Source organism: Balaenoptera borealis (assembly GCF_965194805.1).
Source record: "Balaenoptera borealis genome assembly, chromosome: 16".
Lineage (NCBI taxonomy): Eukaryota > Metazoa > Chordata > Mammalia > Artiodactyla > Balaenopteridae > Balaenoptera > Balaenoptera borealis.
Window position 1 is genome coordinate 40,696,038 of NC_138872.1, and position 13,845 is coordinate 40,709,882.

Consider the following 13,845-nt stretch of genomic DNA (forward strand, 5'->3'; position numbering starts at 1 on the left):
AAGGCAAGGATGCCTACTCTCACACTTTGATTTCACATTGCATAGGAGGTGCTAGCCAGTGTAATAAAGAAAAAGAAACTAACTAAAGGAGTCCACATTAGAAAGAAAAAGTATCTTTATTACTTAAAGAACTATCTTTATGCCCAGAAGACAGAACTATCTATGTAGAAAATCTTATGGAATCTGTAAAAACAGTATGAGAACAAATGAATTTAGCAAATTCCTAAGCTAGAATATCAATATAATAAAATTAATCATATTTCTATATTGGCAAGGAACAACTGGTATTTAACTTTTTAAAATATGCAATTTATCACATCAAAAAGAAATACTTAAGTATAAATTTGATAAAAAATGTGCAAAATCTGTACACTGAAAATTATAAAACACTGTTCAGAGGTTAAAGAAGACCTTAAAAAATGGATAAGTTACAAACCTAATCAAAATTCCAGCAGGTTATTCACAGAAATTGACAGGCTAATTCTAAAATTCACATGAAAATGCAAAATGCCTAAAATGGTCAAAGCAATTTTGAAAACAAAAAATAAAGCTGAAGAACTATGTACGTGAGAAAATTAGATCACTAGTTCCAGACAATTGTAGGATCACTTTATGATACAATTTTAATACAGAGATGGCCATCACTTATTCGCATATATTTTATCTTTGTAAAAAATAAAAATATTGCACATATCCCCTTTGACAATTGCCTCATCTTGTTCCCTCCTTTCTCCTTCCTAGAGGTAATTATGGTGAGTCTGGTAACCTTCTTTCCAGAACTTTTTTGTATATCTATGTACATGTTTATATAGACTTAGAAAATCAGAATGCCAGCATACCTCAGAGATATTGCAAGTTCAGTTCCAGACCACCACAATAAAGTGAATATTGCAATAAAGCAAGTCACACAAATTTTCTGGTTTCCCAGTTCATATAAAAATTATGTTTATACTATGCTGTATTCTATTAAGTGTGCAATAGCACTATGCTTAAAATAACACTGTACATACCTTAATTGAAAAACAATTTATTGCTAAAAAATGCAAACCATCATCTGAGCCTTCAGCAAGTCATAGTAGTGAATAACATTAAAGATCACTGATCACAGAGCACCACAGCAACTATAATAATAATGAAAAAGTTTGAAATATTGTGAGAATTACCAAAATGTGACACAGAGACATGAAATGAGCAAATGCCATTGGAAAAATGGCACCAATAGGCTTGCTTGAAGTACAACTGCCACAAAACTTCAATTTGTAAAAAATGCAGCATCTGTAAAGCCAAATAAAACGAAGTATGCCTGTACTGTATATGTTTAATACTATGAAGGAATATATGAGAATGAGAAAAGCTAAAATTGAGGACAATTGTTACCTAGGGGCAGGTCCAGTGATGGGGTCAGGGTAAGGGTATAGGACAGTGAAATGGATAAGGATGCCATTAGAAAGGGTCCAGTCTAGGCAGCTTCAAATCTCTTGGTAATGTTTCACTTTCTTAACATTTCTTAACATGTTTCATTTTCTTGACATGGGAAACAGGGATACCGTGAATATATTTGGGTAAAAGGTTTCAAGATTTTTCAAAACTATATTAATTTATTTTCTATGACTTGAAATTATAACAGCCAAATAAAGTGATTTCTATAGTACCACTGTCACAACTTTCAACAGAGGGTATTAATGTAACTTTAATGTGTTCAGGCATACTGAACACATATAGTACTGAAGTATAAGATGGTTGAGTATAAGACAGTATTGAGGCATATTTGTTAATATTATTAGGCAAGTTAACAGAATGGTATTTAGATTTTGTAAACAGAGAAATTTACAAAACTATTTAAGGATGAAATACGATGGTGAGGATTTACTTTAAAATACTATAGGAAAGAGATGCATGAGATAGACAAAGGGCAAAAATATTGATAATTATTGGAGCTAGATGGTAGGTTCATGAGGGCTCTTTCAAATGTTCTCTCTACTTTCATAAATATTTGAAAAGTTCAAAGTTTCTTTTAATGAAAATTATATGTTAATGCTGGAGAAAAGATGTAATTTTACTAATTTTAGTGTCACAATATGTTTCTCCAGAAAAGAAAAATTACATTCTTTTATTCTAAGAACTTCTCAAAATTAAAAATGAGTTTAGACTCTGGTCTCAAACATGTATGATACTTTAAAGTTTTATAATAAAAAGACCCCAGTTGAACACTTATTAACAGCAAAAGCATCTCTATAATCGACTACAAAACCTAAAATTAACTGATCTCTTTTCTGCTTTAATCCATAATATTCTATTCTAACCGGAGCTTATCAAGTATTCATAATGTTCCAAGATCACAGAACAAAGTGTGTCTTCCTCTCAAAGGCAAGCTACTGCTGGTGTGTAACCAACTGCATCAGCTTTCTGTGGATAAAAATAGCCTTCAAACACTGCATGCACCAAAGACCAAAGACCCAGGGAAAGTCGAAGAACAAAGCAGTTACCAGGGAGGAATTCTGCCGGCTGAGAGCTTGCCTTTCTGCCCTTCACACAAGAGTCTGTTCGCAACTGAGACTGGGTTCTTGATTCCTATAAAATAAAATTGGTAGAAAATGAAGTCAAAAAGTCTTCAAGTTTCCCACTCAATTCTGCGGCTGTTTCAATATGACAACTTTTAAATATCATGGAAAACTTTATTTAAATATACTAATGAAAACCGTTAAGTATCATGAAAAATAAGGATCAAATCGACAAATATATGAATACTTACAGATATAAGAACAAATATAAAACATATATTCTCATTTTGTCATGTGCTACAGCAGCAAAGACTGAATTTGCAATAATACAAATTTAAGTTCCTTTTTAATAGATTTCAGTATAGAATTTTAAAAATAAACTGAAAATTTGGCATCTATTATCAAAACCATGAATTTCCTCTAAAGAATAAACATGATTACAAGCAGCTTCAAATTTACCTTGGGGAGAAAAATTAATGGCCAAAAATTTTAAATCTCACCTGCAAGAAAGAATAAAGAGAAAGTCCTACAAATGGGTAAGGGTGGGGAGAAGAGGCCAAGTATATACAAGATTGAGACTTAAAATATGGTTTGGATTGTTTCCAGAAGGGAAAACAAAATGTGAACAGTGAGAAAAGGGTGCTTACCTAGGAGGAAAAATAGGACAGAAAGTATTAGCATGAAAAAAATTGCTAGCATGACAATGACAATGACAAACATGACAATGATGATGACAGAAGACAGTGACAGAAACTTAGGATCCAGTATGCGCCAGGCCCAGTGTCAAACCCTTAAATGTATCAGATTATTTAACTGATCCTTCAACTCGATCACATAAGTACAGTTATAAACCCTATCTGATTACTGAGGAAACATTTGCACAGGTTAAGTTACCTGCCCAGGATCACACACTGAGATTTTAATGAAGGCAGCTAATGCCAGAGACCATGCCCTTAACCACTAACCTATGGATGCCTTTCAGAACACTATTAATAACAACAGCAACAAAAAAAACAGAAGTGGGATACAAAGAGACTAAAAACCTCAAATTGGGCTTCCCTGGTGGCGCAGTGGTTAAGAATCCGCCCGTCAATGCAGGAGACACGGGTTTGAGCCCTGGTCCAGGAAGATCCCACATGCCGCAGAGCAACTAAGCCCGTGCGCCACAACTACTGAGCCTGTGCTCTAGAGCCCGCGAGCCACAACTACTGAGCCTGTGTGCCACAACTACTGAAGCCCGCCCAGCTAGAGCCCGTGCTCCGAAACAAGAGAAGCCACCACAATGAAAAGCCTGTGCACCACAATGAAGAATAGCCCCTGCTCGCTGCATCCAGAGAAAAGCCTGCGTGCAGCAACGAAGACACAACACAGCCAAAAATAAAAAAATTTTTTTAAATTTAAAAAACACCCTCAAATTAAGGTCACCAGATTGCCTTAAAACAAAACTAGATATTTAGCTAAACACCAAAAACTTCTCTGCCCCCCCAAAGAATGTATAAAGTATCAAAGAAAGGAAAAGCTTAGATCTCTGTACTAGCTCTTAAAATAAATTTATTTCTATATGTGATGATTCAATATTGTAAAGACATTAATAATTACAAAATTAACTTACAAATTCAAAGCTATAAATTCTCCATCAAAGCTTCAAAAGGATTTCTATGATGCATGACAAGCTGACTCTTAAATTCATCAGGAAAAAAAATGAAAAATATTTTTTGTAAAAAAATGAAGAGGTATTCACCTTACAAGATAACCATTTTTTATTAAAAGCTATTCTAATTGAGTGTGGTTTGGGTACAAAATAGACAAATATATCAATGGAATAGAATAAAGCTAAAGTTGAGACACAAACACATGTGCATGTGGATATTTAATACATGATATAGATAGTATTTCAAATGAATAGGAAAAGGATGGACAATCTATGAGAGGTGGAAAGAACACAGAATGATGGGAGTCAGACTGTTATAAACCAGCTATCAATTTATCGCTTCTCAGCTATAAATTCACCCTTGGTTGCCTTATGGGTGAAAGTGGATATGGGCCTTTTAACTATGTTTCCTTTGCCAGCTGGCACACGGGTCAGCTTTGTCAGTAGAGGGCACTGGAGACACAGTGCAGGAGGAAAAGGTGGCCTGCCAGCCAGGCTCCAGGAGAGCACCAGTTATCCTCACTATCTGGTCCACAAGGTTCTCTCCAGTGCTAAGTGCTTGCGGGTGCAGCTTTCTCCAGCATTTGGCTACCATGTTTTCCCCAACTCCTGATTCAGGCCACAGCAGCATAGCTGACAGCCCCAGAAAGAACAGGACCAGGCCCAGCTCAAGTCACTGATCCCCACACCTTCTCCTCAGCCCCATAGCAAAGCATCCTGTGGGGCTGGCTGTCTAGGGAGCCAAAAGCCCAATCCTCATCCTGCAAACAAAGGTTTAATTCCCATGGCTTCCTGGCCTCTGTGTGCCCACCTATCAGCCTGAGGCCCCCAGGATTGTTTCTGCTCTCACAGTGACTGTGGCCTGGGTAACTCAGCAAAAAAGTGGGCTGTCAAACAGTCGGCTGCAGCCACACCTTTTTCTGTGAGGTCTGAACTCCCTTCTAAGTTTATCCTTACCTGGGTAGTCTCCCTCTGCCCTTTACATTAAGCTTCTCCTGTTTAAAATGCTGTGTGGTTTCTGTCCCCTAGTTGGACCCAGACTGATACAGTAACCTTGGACAAACTACTGAATCTCTCCTGTGTTTCAGTTTCCTCACCTATAAAATGGGGATAAGAGTACTGACCTCAGAAGGTTATCGTGAGAACTAAATGATTTAACATACATGAACTACCGGAGAACATCGCACGGTATGTATGTAATACTCACCCAATAAATGGTACTTAATATTATCGTTACTGTTGTTATTCAATAAATTATATAGGGACAACTTGCTGATCAATTCGGAAGTTGATCAACAAACAATGCATTCAAGAAGCCAATGAAAAATAAATTACACATGTATTTGAAGAAAATGTAAGTGACTGTAGTTACAATTATGAGTGAGATAAACCTTAAGAAATGCAAAATACAAAAGCCACAAAAGGGAAAGTAATAAGTTTGACAAATAAAATTTTAAATTCCAATATGATAAAGCACATTATAAACAGAGGTAAAAGGCAAGCCACAGAAGAAGTATAAACAGTTCACAGAGAAATGCTAATGGCCTTTAAAAATATGAAATTTCATTAGATACCAATAAAATCTCATAATAAAAGAAATTAAAACTAATTGAAATGCTGTTCTTACCTATAACAAAAATCAGAAAAGATACAGAAGATTGGAACAATGAATAAGTAAATTGACCTAGTTGACATACATAGAATACACACCCAACAATTGCAGAATACTCTTTTGAAGTACACATGGAACATTCATCAAAATACGCCATAAGCTGAGCCATAAAGCAAGTCTCAGAAAGTTTCAAGGGTTTGGAACCATTCGGAATATGTTCTCTGACCACAGTGACATTAAACTGGAAGTCAATAAAGTCTTTAGGCAAATAAATTTGACAACTCCTATGAAAAAGACAAATTCCTTGGGAAACACACGTAAGAAAAAATATAGATAATCTTATAACTGGTAAAGAAATTGAATCCCATTTATTTAAAACTTCCCAAAAAGAAAACTCCAATGATTCAAAATAACTAATGAATTTTCCAAACAATTAAAAACCATTCCAATTGTACACACACTCTTTCAAAGAATAGAGGGGAAAAAAAATCCCAACTCATTTTATGAGGCCAGCCATAACGTGATTCCAAAATCTAAAAAGAATATTTTAAGAAAGTAAAATTAAAGCCAATCTATTATATAAACATAGATGTCAAAATCTTAAACATCAGTAAATCAAATCCAGTGGAATGTGAAAAAGATAAAAAATTACAATCCTGACTTTATGCCAGGAATGAAAAGTTGGTTTAACATTCAAAAATCAACCATAAATTCCATCATATCTAACAAAATAAAAAAGGAAAGCCAAAGATGCAGAAAAGCACTTAATGATATTCAATAACCCATTTAAAATAAAAATTATCAGCAAACTAAGACTAGAAGGAAACGTCCTCAATCTCATAAAGAGCATTTACGAAAATCCTACAACTACCAGCACACAGTATGGTGAAATATCTAATGCTCTCCCTCTAAGACCAGGAACAAAGCAAGGATGCACACTATCACCGCTTATATTTAATATTGTACCAAGTGTCAGAGCCAGCACAATAATGCAAGAAAAAAAATTTTTTTAATATTAGAAAGGAAAAAAAAAACTGCCATGATTCAAAGATGATGTGACTGCGTATACAGAAATTACAAGAGAATCTATTTTTCTAATTGCCTGAATTAATAAGTGAAGTCATCAAGGCCACTGAATATAAGTCCAATACACAAATTCAACTGTATTTCTAAATACAAAAATAACTGGATATGGATTTTTAAAATATATATTTACAATAGCCATCAAAAAAACTTAGTATCTAGAATAAATCTAATAAAAAGGGTGTATAAGACATCTATACTAAAAACCATAAAACACTGCTGAGAAAGAAATGAATAATATTTATACAAATGTACATATTTCATGTTCATGAACAGGAATATGCAATATTGTTAAGATGTCAGTTGTCCACATATGGTTTTATACATTCAATGCAATACCAGTCAAAATCTCAGCAGGGTTTTATTATGGACATTGACAAGTTGATTCTAAAAATTTTATGAAAATGCCATAAACTTAGAATAGCCAATACAGGGGCTTCCCTGGTGGCACAGTGGTTAAGAATCCGCCTGCCAATGTGGGGGACATGGGTTCGAGCCCTGGTCCAGGAACATCCCACATGCCGCGGAGCAGCTAAGCCCATGCGCCACAACTACTGAGCCTGTGCTCTAGAGCCCACGAGCCACAACTACTGAGCCCATGTGCCACAACTACTGAAGCCTGCACGCCTAGAGCCTGTGCTCTGCAACAAGAGAAGCCACCACAATGAGAAGCCCATGCATCACGACAAAGAGTAGCCCCCACTCGTTGCAACTAGAGAAAGCTCAGACCCAACACAGCCAAAAATAAATTTATTAAAAGAAAAAAAAAAAAAAAAAAAAAAAGAATAGCCAATACAACTGTTAAGGAAAAAAAAAAAAAGAAAAAGGAAGTTGGAAGTCTTACACTATCAAATTATCAAAATACAATATAAAGCTACAGAAATCAAGACAGTGTGGGACTGGCAATAGACAGATTAATGGAATAGAAGGTATAGAAACAAATCATTACACATACAGTCACCTGATTTGCCAACACAATTCTATGAGGAAAGAACTGTCCTTTCTATTGACAATGGCAATGAGCCATTTGGATATCCATAAGAGGGAAAAAAATAAATTTCAGTTCCTACTTCACTAAAATGAATCTGAGCTTGATAAGAAAGCTAAATGTGAAGGGTTAAAAACAATAGAACTACTAAAAGAAAACAGTGGAAGCTACCTTCAAAACTTTGGGTAGGCAAAGATTTCTTAAACAAAATACAATAAAAATTAACCATAACATTAAAGGTTGATAACTTAAACTTCATTAGAAGAGTGAGCGACAGACTGGGAGCAGATATTCACAATACATGTATCTGACAAAGGATCTGTATGAAAAATATATAAGGTACTCCAACAAATCAATAAAAAAAATAATCCAATAAAAAGTATGCAAAAGACTTGAACACACTGCACAACAAGGACATCTAAATGGCCAATAAGCATATGAGAAGGTTCTCAATATCATTAGTCACCAGAGAAACTCAAATTAAAACAATAATACCACTACACACATATCAAAATGACTAAATTTTAAAAAGAATATCAATATCAAACATTGCCAAGGATGCAGAGTAACTGAAATGCTCATACATTGTGGGAGTATAGATTGTTAACAACTACTTTCTAGAACTGTCTGACAGTATCTTCTAAAGCAAAGTACATATGCACCTAAACTTACCATTCCAAATCCTAGGTTTATACTCAAGGGAAATATTAATAAGTACATATGTCTACCAAAAGACATGCACAGAAATATGCACTGGAGTTTTATTCGTAACAGTCAAAAACTAGAAATTATTTAAATATCCACCAAGAGAATAAGTTATTTTATATTCATGCAATAAAATGCTACTAACACAAAAGAAAAAGCTACTATGACACAAATCATAAATCAATCTCACAGGCATAACATTAAGCAAAAGAAACCAGACACAGAGGTGTACGATTCCATTCATAGGAATTTGAAGAACAGGCAAATTAATCTATGGTGCCTAAAGTCAGAATTAATGGACAAGGGAGAGCGGGTAGGAGGGGAGTACAAGAGGTATAAACTAGGAAGAGCATAAAGAACCCTTCTGGGAGTTTGGAAATGTTCTATATTTTGACATGGAAATGTTTTATGTCTTGATTTGGTGGTGGTTTACATGGCTATATACATCTAGAAATTAATGAAGTTTTATACTTAAAATCGCTTATATGTGGAATCTAAAAAATGGTACAAATGAACTTATTTATAAAAGAAAAATATAGTCACAGATGTAGAAAACAAACGTATGGTTACCAGGGGGAAGGGGAGGAGGGATAAACTGGGATACTGGGATTGACATATACACAATATTATATATAAAATAGATAACCAATAAGGACCTACTGTACAGCAAAAGGAGCTCTACTCAATATTCTGTAATGACCTATATGGGAAAAGAATCTAAAAAAGAGTGAATATATGTATATGTATAACTGATTGACTTTGCTGTACAGCAGAAACTAACAAAACATTGTAAATCAACTATACTCCAATAAAATATTTTTTTTAAAAATCTGTGCCCTTCATGTATATTTTGTTTTAATAAGTAAACTGCAAAACATTTATATCTTATATGTACTGATGTGGAAAAAATCTCCAAGACATCCTATTTAAAGAAAAAAAGAAAGTTTCAAAATAATATGTACATTGATTTTTTAAAAATATGTGCAAAACTATGTTTCTCTTACATATAAATATGGATAAATGCACATTATGTTACTGGTTAAACCTCCTAAGGAGAGTTTTGGAAGGAAAGATTTGGAAGATCAAAGGTAAATTTTATTTATATCATTTGAATTTTTTAACAATAAAAATATATTATTTGTGTATTCAAATAATTGCAAAATTAATAGAATATGCTAACTCCCATTTTACATGTCTGTAATCTCTTGAGGAGATGGAGGAGAATGATCAAACTCTAACCAAAGACTTGGACATAAGCTATTTCACTGTTTTCTTTCTATCTGTAGGTAAGATTTTCTGTTTTAAATTCCGTAAAAGAAAACAATGTTTGTTTTCAACACTATTCCAAGTAAGAATGACGAAAACAACTGAGCTAAGTCTTTAGGAGGAATAAAATGGTAATAGTCAGTTTTTTTCTAAGAATAGAGATAATGTGTTATAATGTTCACATACCACTCAGTGCTCCAACAGCTCCAAAATTCAGGGATTTTCCATCCATTATGCTGGCATCACACTCAATTTCACCCAAGAGATTTAGATTAGATCCCATTCCTGCATTTGTAAAAGGAGAATCCTAAAAGATAAAAACAAACATTAAAATACCATTAGTCGTAGAGAAGAATTAATGTCAACACTTCATAAACTCTTCCAAAAACTAGAAAGGGAAAGAACACTTCCCAACTCATTGTATGATACCAGTACAACCCTGATTCCAAAACAAAGCAAAGATATCATAAGGAAAGAAAACTACAGGCCAATATACCTTGTGAATATTGACACGAAAATCCTCAAGGAAAGCAAATGCAGCAAAATATGAAAGGATTATACACCATGAACAAGAGGGATTCCAGGAAAGCAAGTTTGGTTTAATATCTGAAACTCATTGTAATACACCATGTTAATAAAATAAAGAATAAAACAAATTTTTAAAACATGATCATATTAATAGAGAAAAAGTATTTGACAAAATCCAATACCCTTTCATGAGAAAAACACTCAAAAACTAGAAATAGAAGGGAACTTCCTTAACATGATAAAGGGCATCTACAAGAGTCCAGAGCTAACATCATAATTAATGGTGAAAGACCCTTTCCCCTAAGATCAGAAACAACACAGCAATGTTCACTCTCACCACTTCTTTTCAGCATTATAGTGGATATTCTGAACAGGACAATTAGGCAAGAAAGAAAAACAAAGAGCATCTAGATTAGAAAGGAAAAAGTAAAATTACCTCTATTGGAAGATGACATGATCTTGTATACAAAAAATCCTAAAAACTCCACTAAAAAACTATTAGAACTAATAAAAAAGTTCAAAAGGATTGCAAGATAGAAGCTCAATATGCAAAAATCAGTTATATTTCTATACCTTAGTAATGAAAAATCTGAAAATGAAATTAAGAAAACAATTCAATTTACAATAACATCAAAAAGAATAAAATAGGAATAAATTTAACAAAAGCAGTATAAGAGGTGTACAGTAAAAACTATAAAATGTTTTAAAAAAATTAAAGACCTAAATCAATGGAAGGACATCAATGTACATAGAACAGAAGACTTAATATCTTTAAGATGGCAATACTCCCCAAATTGGTCTGATTCAACACAATCCCTTATCAAATCCTAGCTGCTGTTTTTTGCAGAAATTGACAAACTAATCTTACAATTCATATGGAAATGCAAGGAACTAAGAATAGTCAAAACAATTTTTAAAAGAAAAACACTTTTTTTCTTTTAAAAATTGAAGGCTCACACTTCTAGGTTTTATATCTTACTACAAATTAATCAAGACAGTGTGATATAGACATATAGCTAACGACAGACATGTAGATCAATGCAATAGAACTGTCCAGAAATAAGCCTTACACTTATGGTCAATTCATCAGGGATGCCAAAACGATTCAATAAAGAAAGGATAACTTATAAGAACCTACTGTATAGCAAAAGGAACTCTACTCAATATTCTGTAATGACCTATATGGGAAAAGAATCTAAAAAAGAGTAGATATATGTATATGTATAACTGATTGACTTTGCTGTACAGCAGAAACTAACACAACATTGTAAATCAACTATACTCCAATAAAAATTAATTTTTTTAAAAAAGCAGAAAACAAATACTACTTTACTGGGTTCAGCAATTTAGTAAGTGAAAATATATATACAATAAAGTTTCAGTTACAGTATTAAAAAAAAAAGAAAAAAGAAAGTATAGTCTTTTCCATAAATGGTGCTGGGACAACGAGATATCCAAACGCAAGAGAATATCTGAGTCAGAAATCATAGTCAATACAGAAAAATTAACTATGTTCTAAGCTAAGACCAATATTATCTAGTAAACCAGGGCAATTTTTTACCAACCTAAAGATCACCAAATGCCCAAAATTATCTACAAATGTCCCCAGTTTCCTGGATCCAAGGAAAACAGACCACAACATTAAGATCTCCCTAATGTGTACCTATAACTTGAGCAAAGGGGTCAGGTATTTGAGACCAGGGCTTTTGTTCTAATGCAGTTAGAAAATCTAATTGTCCAAAGAATTTTAGAAGTAAGATCACAGACTGGAAAACAACAAAAGGGTTGTATAATTAAATAGAAAGTGAGTGATACAAACAATAAGTACTTTGAGGATTCAAAAGGAAATGGCCCAGAATGAGATGAAGAAGTTAATAGCAGACTTCCTGAAGGATGTAAAACAAAACCAAAGACTGGTCAGGGGGCTAGAAAATTCCACTTGATGGATATGCAGGGAGCAACACGTAGGCAGCCGTAAAGTGTCAGAGTCACAGAAGACACATTTAGGAAACATGGTTGGCTGGAGCCAAATATGGAGATTGCTCCATGCCACTCATCAGAATCTGGACTTGATTGGGAAAATAATGAGAAGCCATTCAAGCTTTCTGTAGAAGAAAAAGTCAAGATGAGTATATTGGCCAAGGAAACATAAACTGACATTCACATATTATTGATATATGAAAAGGAAGGGGAGGAAACTGAAATCAGAGAGACCAAACTGGAGGCTATTTTACAATGCAGGCTTGAAACATTAACCACTTGATATGAAATGACAGCAGCAGGCAAAAGGAAATAGAAAGAGAGAGAAAAGGACCAGAACTTCCAAACTTGAGAGATAAATAAAACCATTAATAAAAACGGGGCATTTTATAAGATGAAGGAAAGAAAGTGCGTAATTAAGTGTAACGAGTTTGAATAAGGCCTTCCAAGTGAATATTCCACTTAAATCAATTCACAACTAAATCTTGGGAAAGAGATCACAACTAAAGAAGGACTATGATTTAGAACAGATAAAGACTGAATCCTTGCCCTGAATTATTTCATATATATATATATGTATATATATGTATGTATGTATGTATGTATGTATATTGGGGGAGCAGCAAAGAAAGGTTTACTGCAGGGCCAAGCAAGAGCGGGTGGTTCGTGCTCAAAAGCCTGAACCCATATATCCAAACATATAAAGACCCAGGTCAGAAGCCTCTATGACACTGAATAGAGAGATTGTACAAGTAAGCACAAGTAAATTACCACCATATTACAAGGGTTTTTTTTTTTTTACTCTACATAACCTCCCTTGCGCCTAATCACATATATCTTTCAAAGTATGTGAGAAAGGAACTGAAATGTGAGAAAAATTTAAAGCATCCATATTTAGTAATTCCCAAAATATATGTACAAGATCATAACAGTATATATACCATTTCAACAATCTTTAAAATGGGATATATCAGCAAATAAGCTCTCCAAAATTAATTTCAATCTAATACACAGTTAGAAATCACAAAGTGAACTAAATTATTCTAAAAATGACTCTTGCCCGATGTTTAAATTTGACATTTCAAAAATACCTAAGAGGGCTTCCCTGGTGGCGCAGTGGTTGAGAATCTGCCTGCCAATGCAGGGGAGACGGGTTCGAGCCCTGGTCTGGGAAGATCCCACATGCCGTGGAGCAACTAGGCCCGTGAGCCACAACTACTGAGCCTGCGTGTCTGGAGCCTGTGCTCCGCAACAAGAGAGGCCGCAATAGTGAGAGGCCCGCGCATCATGAAGAGTGGCCCCCGCTTGCTGCAACTAGAGAAAGCCCTTGCACAGCAACGAAGACCCAACACAGCCAAAAATAAATAATAAATAAATAATAAATAAAAATTTTTTTAAAAACCTAAGAAAAAGGGATATAAGAAAATTAAAGGATATCTTAGAAGCTATTTTTTTTCAAAAATACTTCTCCTACTTCAAAATACACTTATAAGTTCAAAAGTGTGTCTACTGAACTTCTGCTTCTGACTAT

The 13,845-nt window shown here is 34.2% G+C and overlaps 1 protein-coding gene across 9 annotated transcripts in view; it reads right to left on the minus strand.

Annotated features, from left to right (window-relative positions):
• TASP1 (taspase 1) overlaps nucleotides 1-13,845 on the minus strand; it is a 378,792-nt gene that overhangs the window by 332,349 nt on the left and 32,598 nt on the right. For all 9 annotated transcript variants that reach the window (XR_014235381.1, XM_082359163.1, XM_082359160.1 and 6 more), the window contains exons 4-5: nucleotides 9,993-10,113; nucleotides 2,487-2,571 (exon numbers count right to left, since the gene is read on the minus strand). Coding sequence is in view for 8 of the 9 variants with exons in the window: in XM_082359163.1 (XP_082215289.1) it covers nucleotides 2,487-2,571; nucleotides 9,993-10,113 (206 nt within the window). In the remaining variant the exon portion in view is untranslated. The remainder of the gene's footprint in view (nucleotides 1-2,486; nucleotides 2,572-9,992; nucleotides 10,114-13,845) is intronic.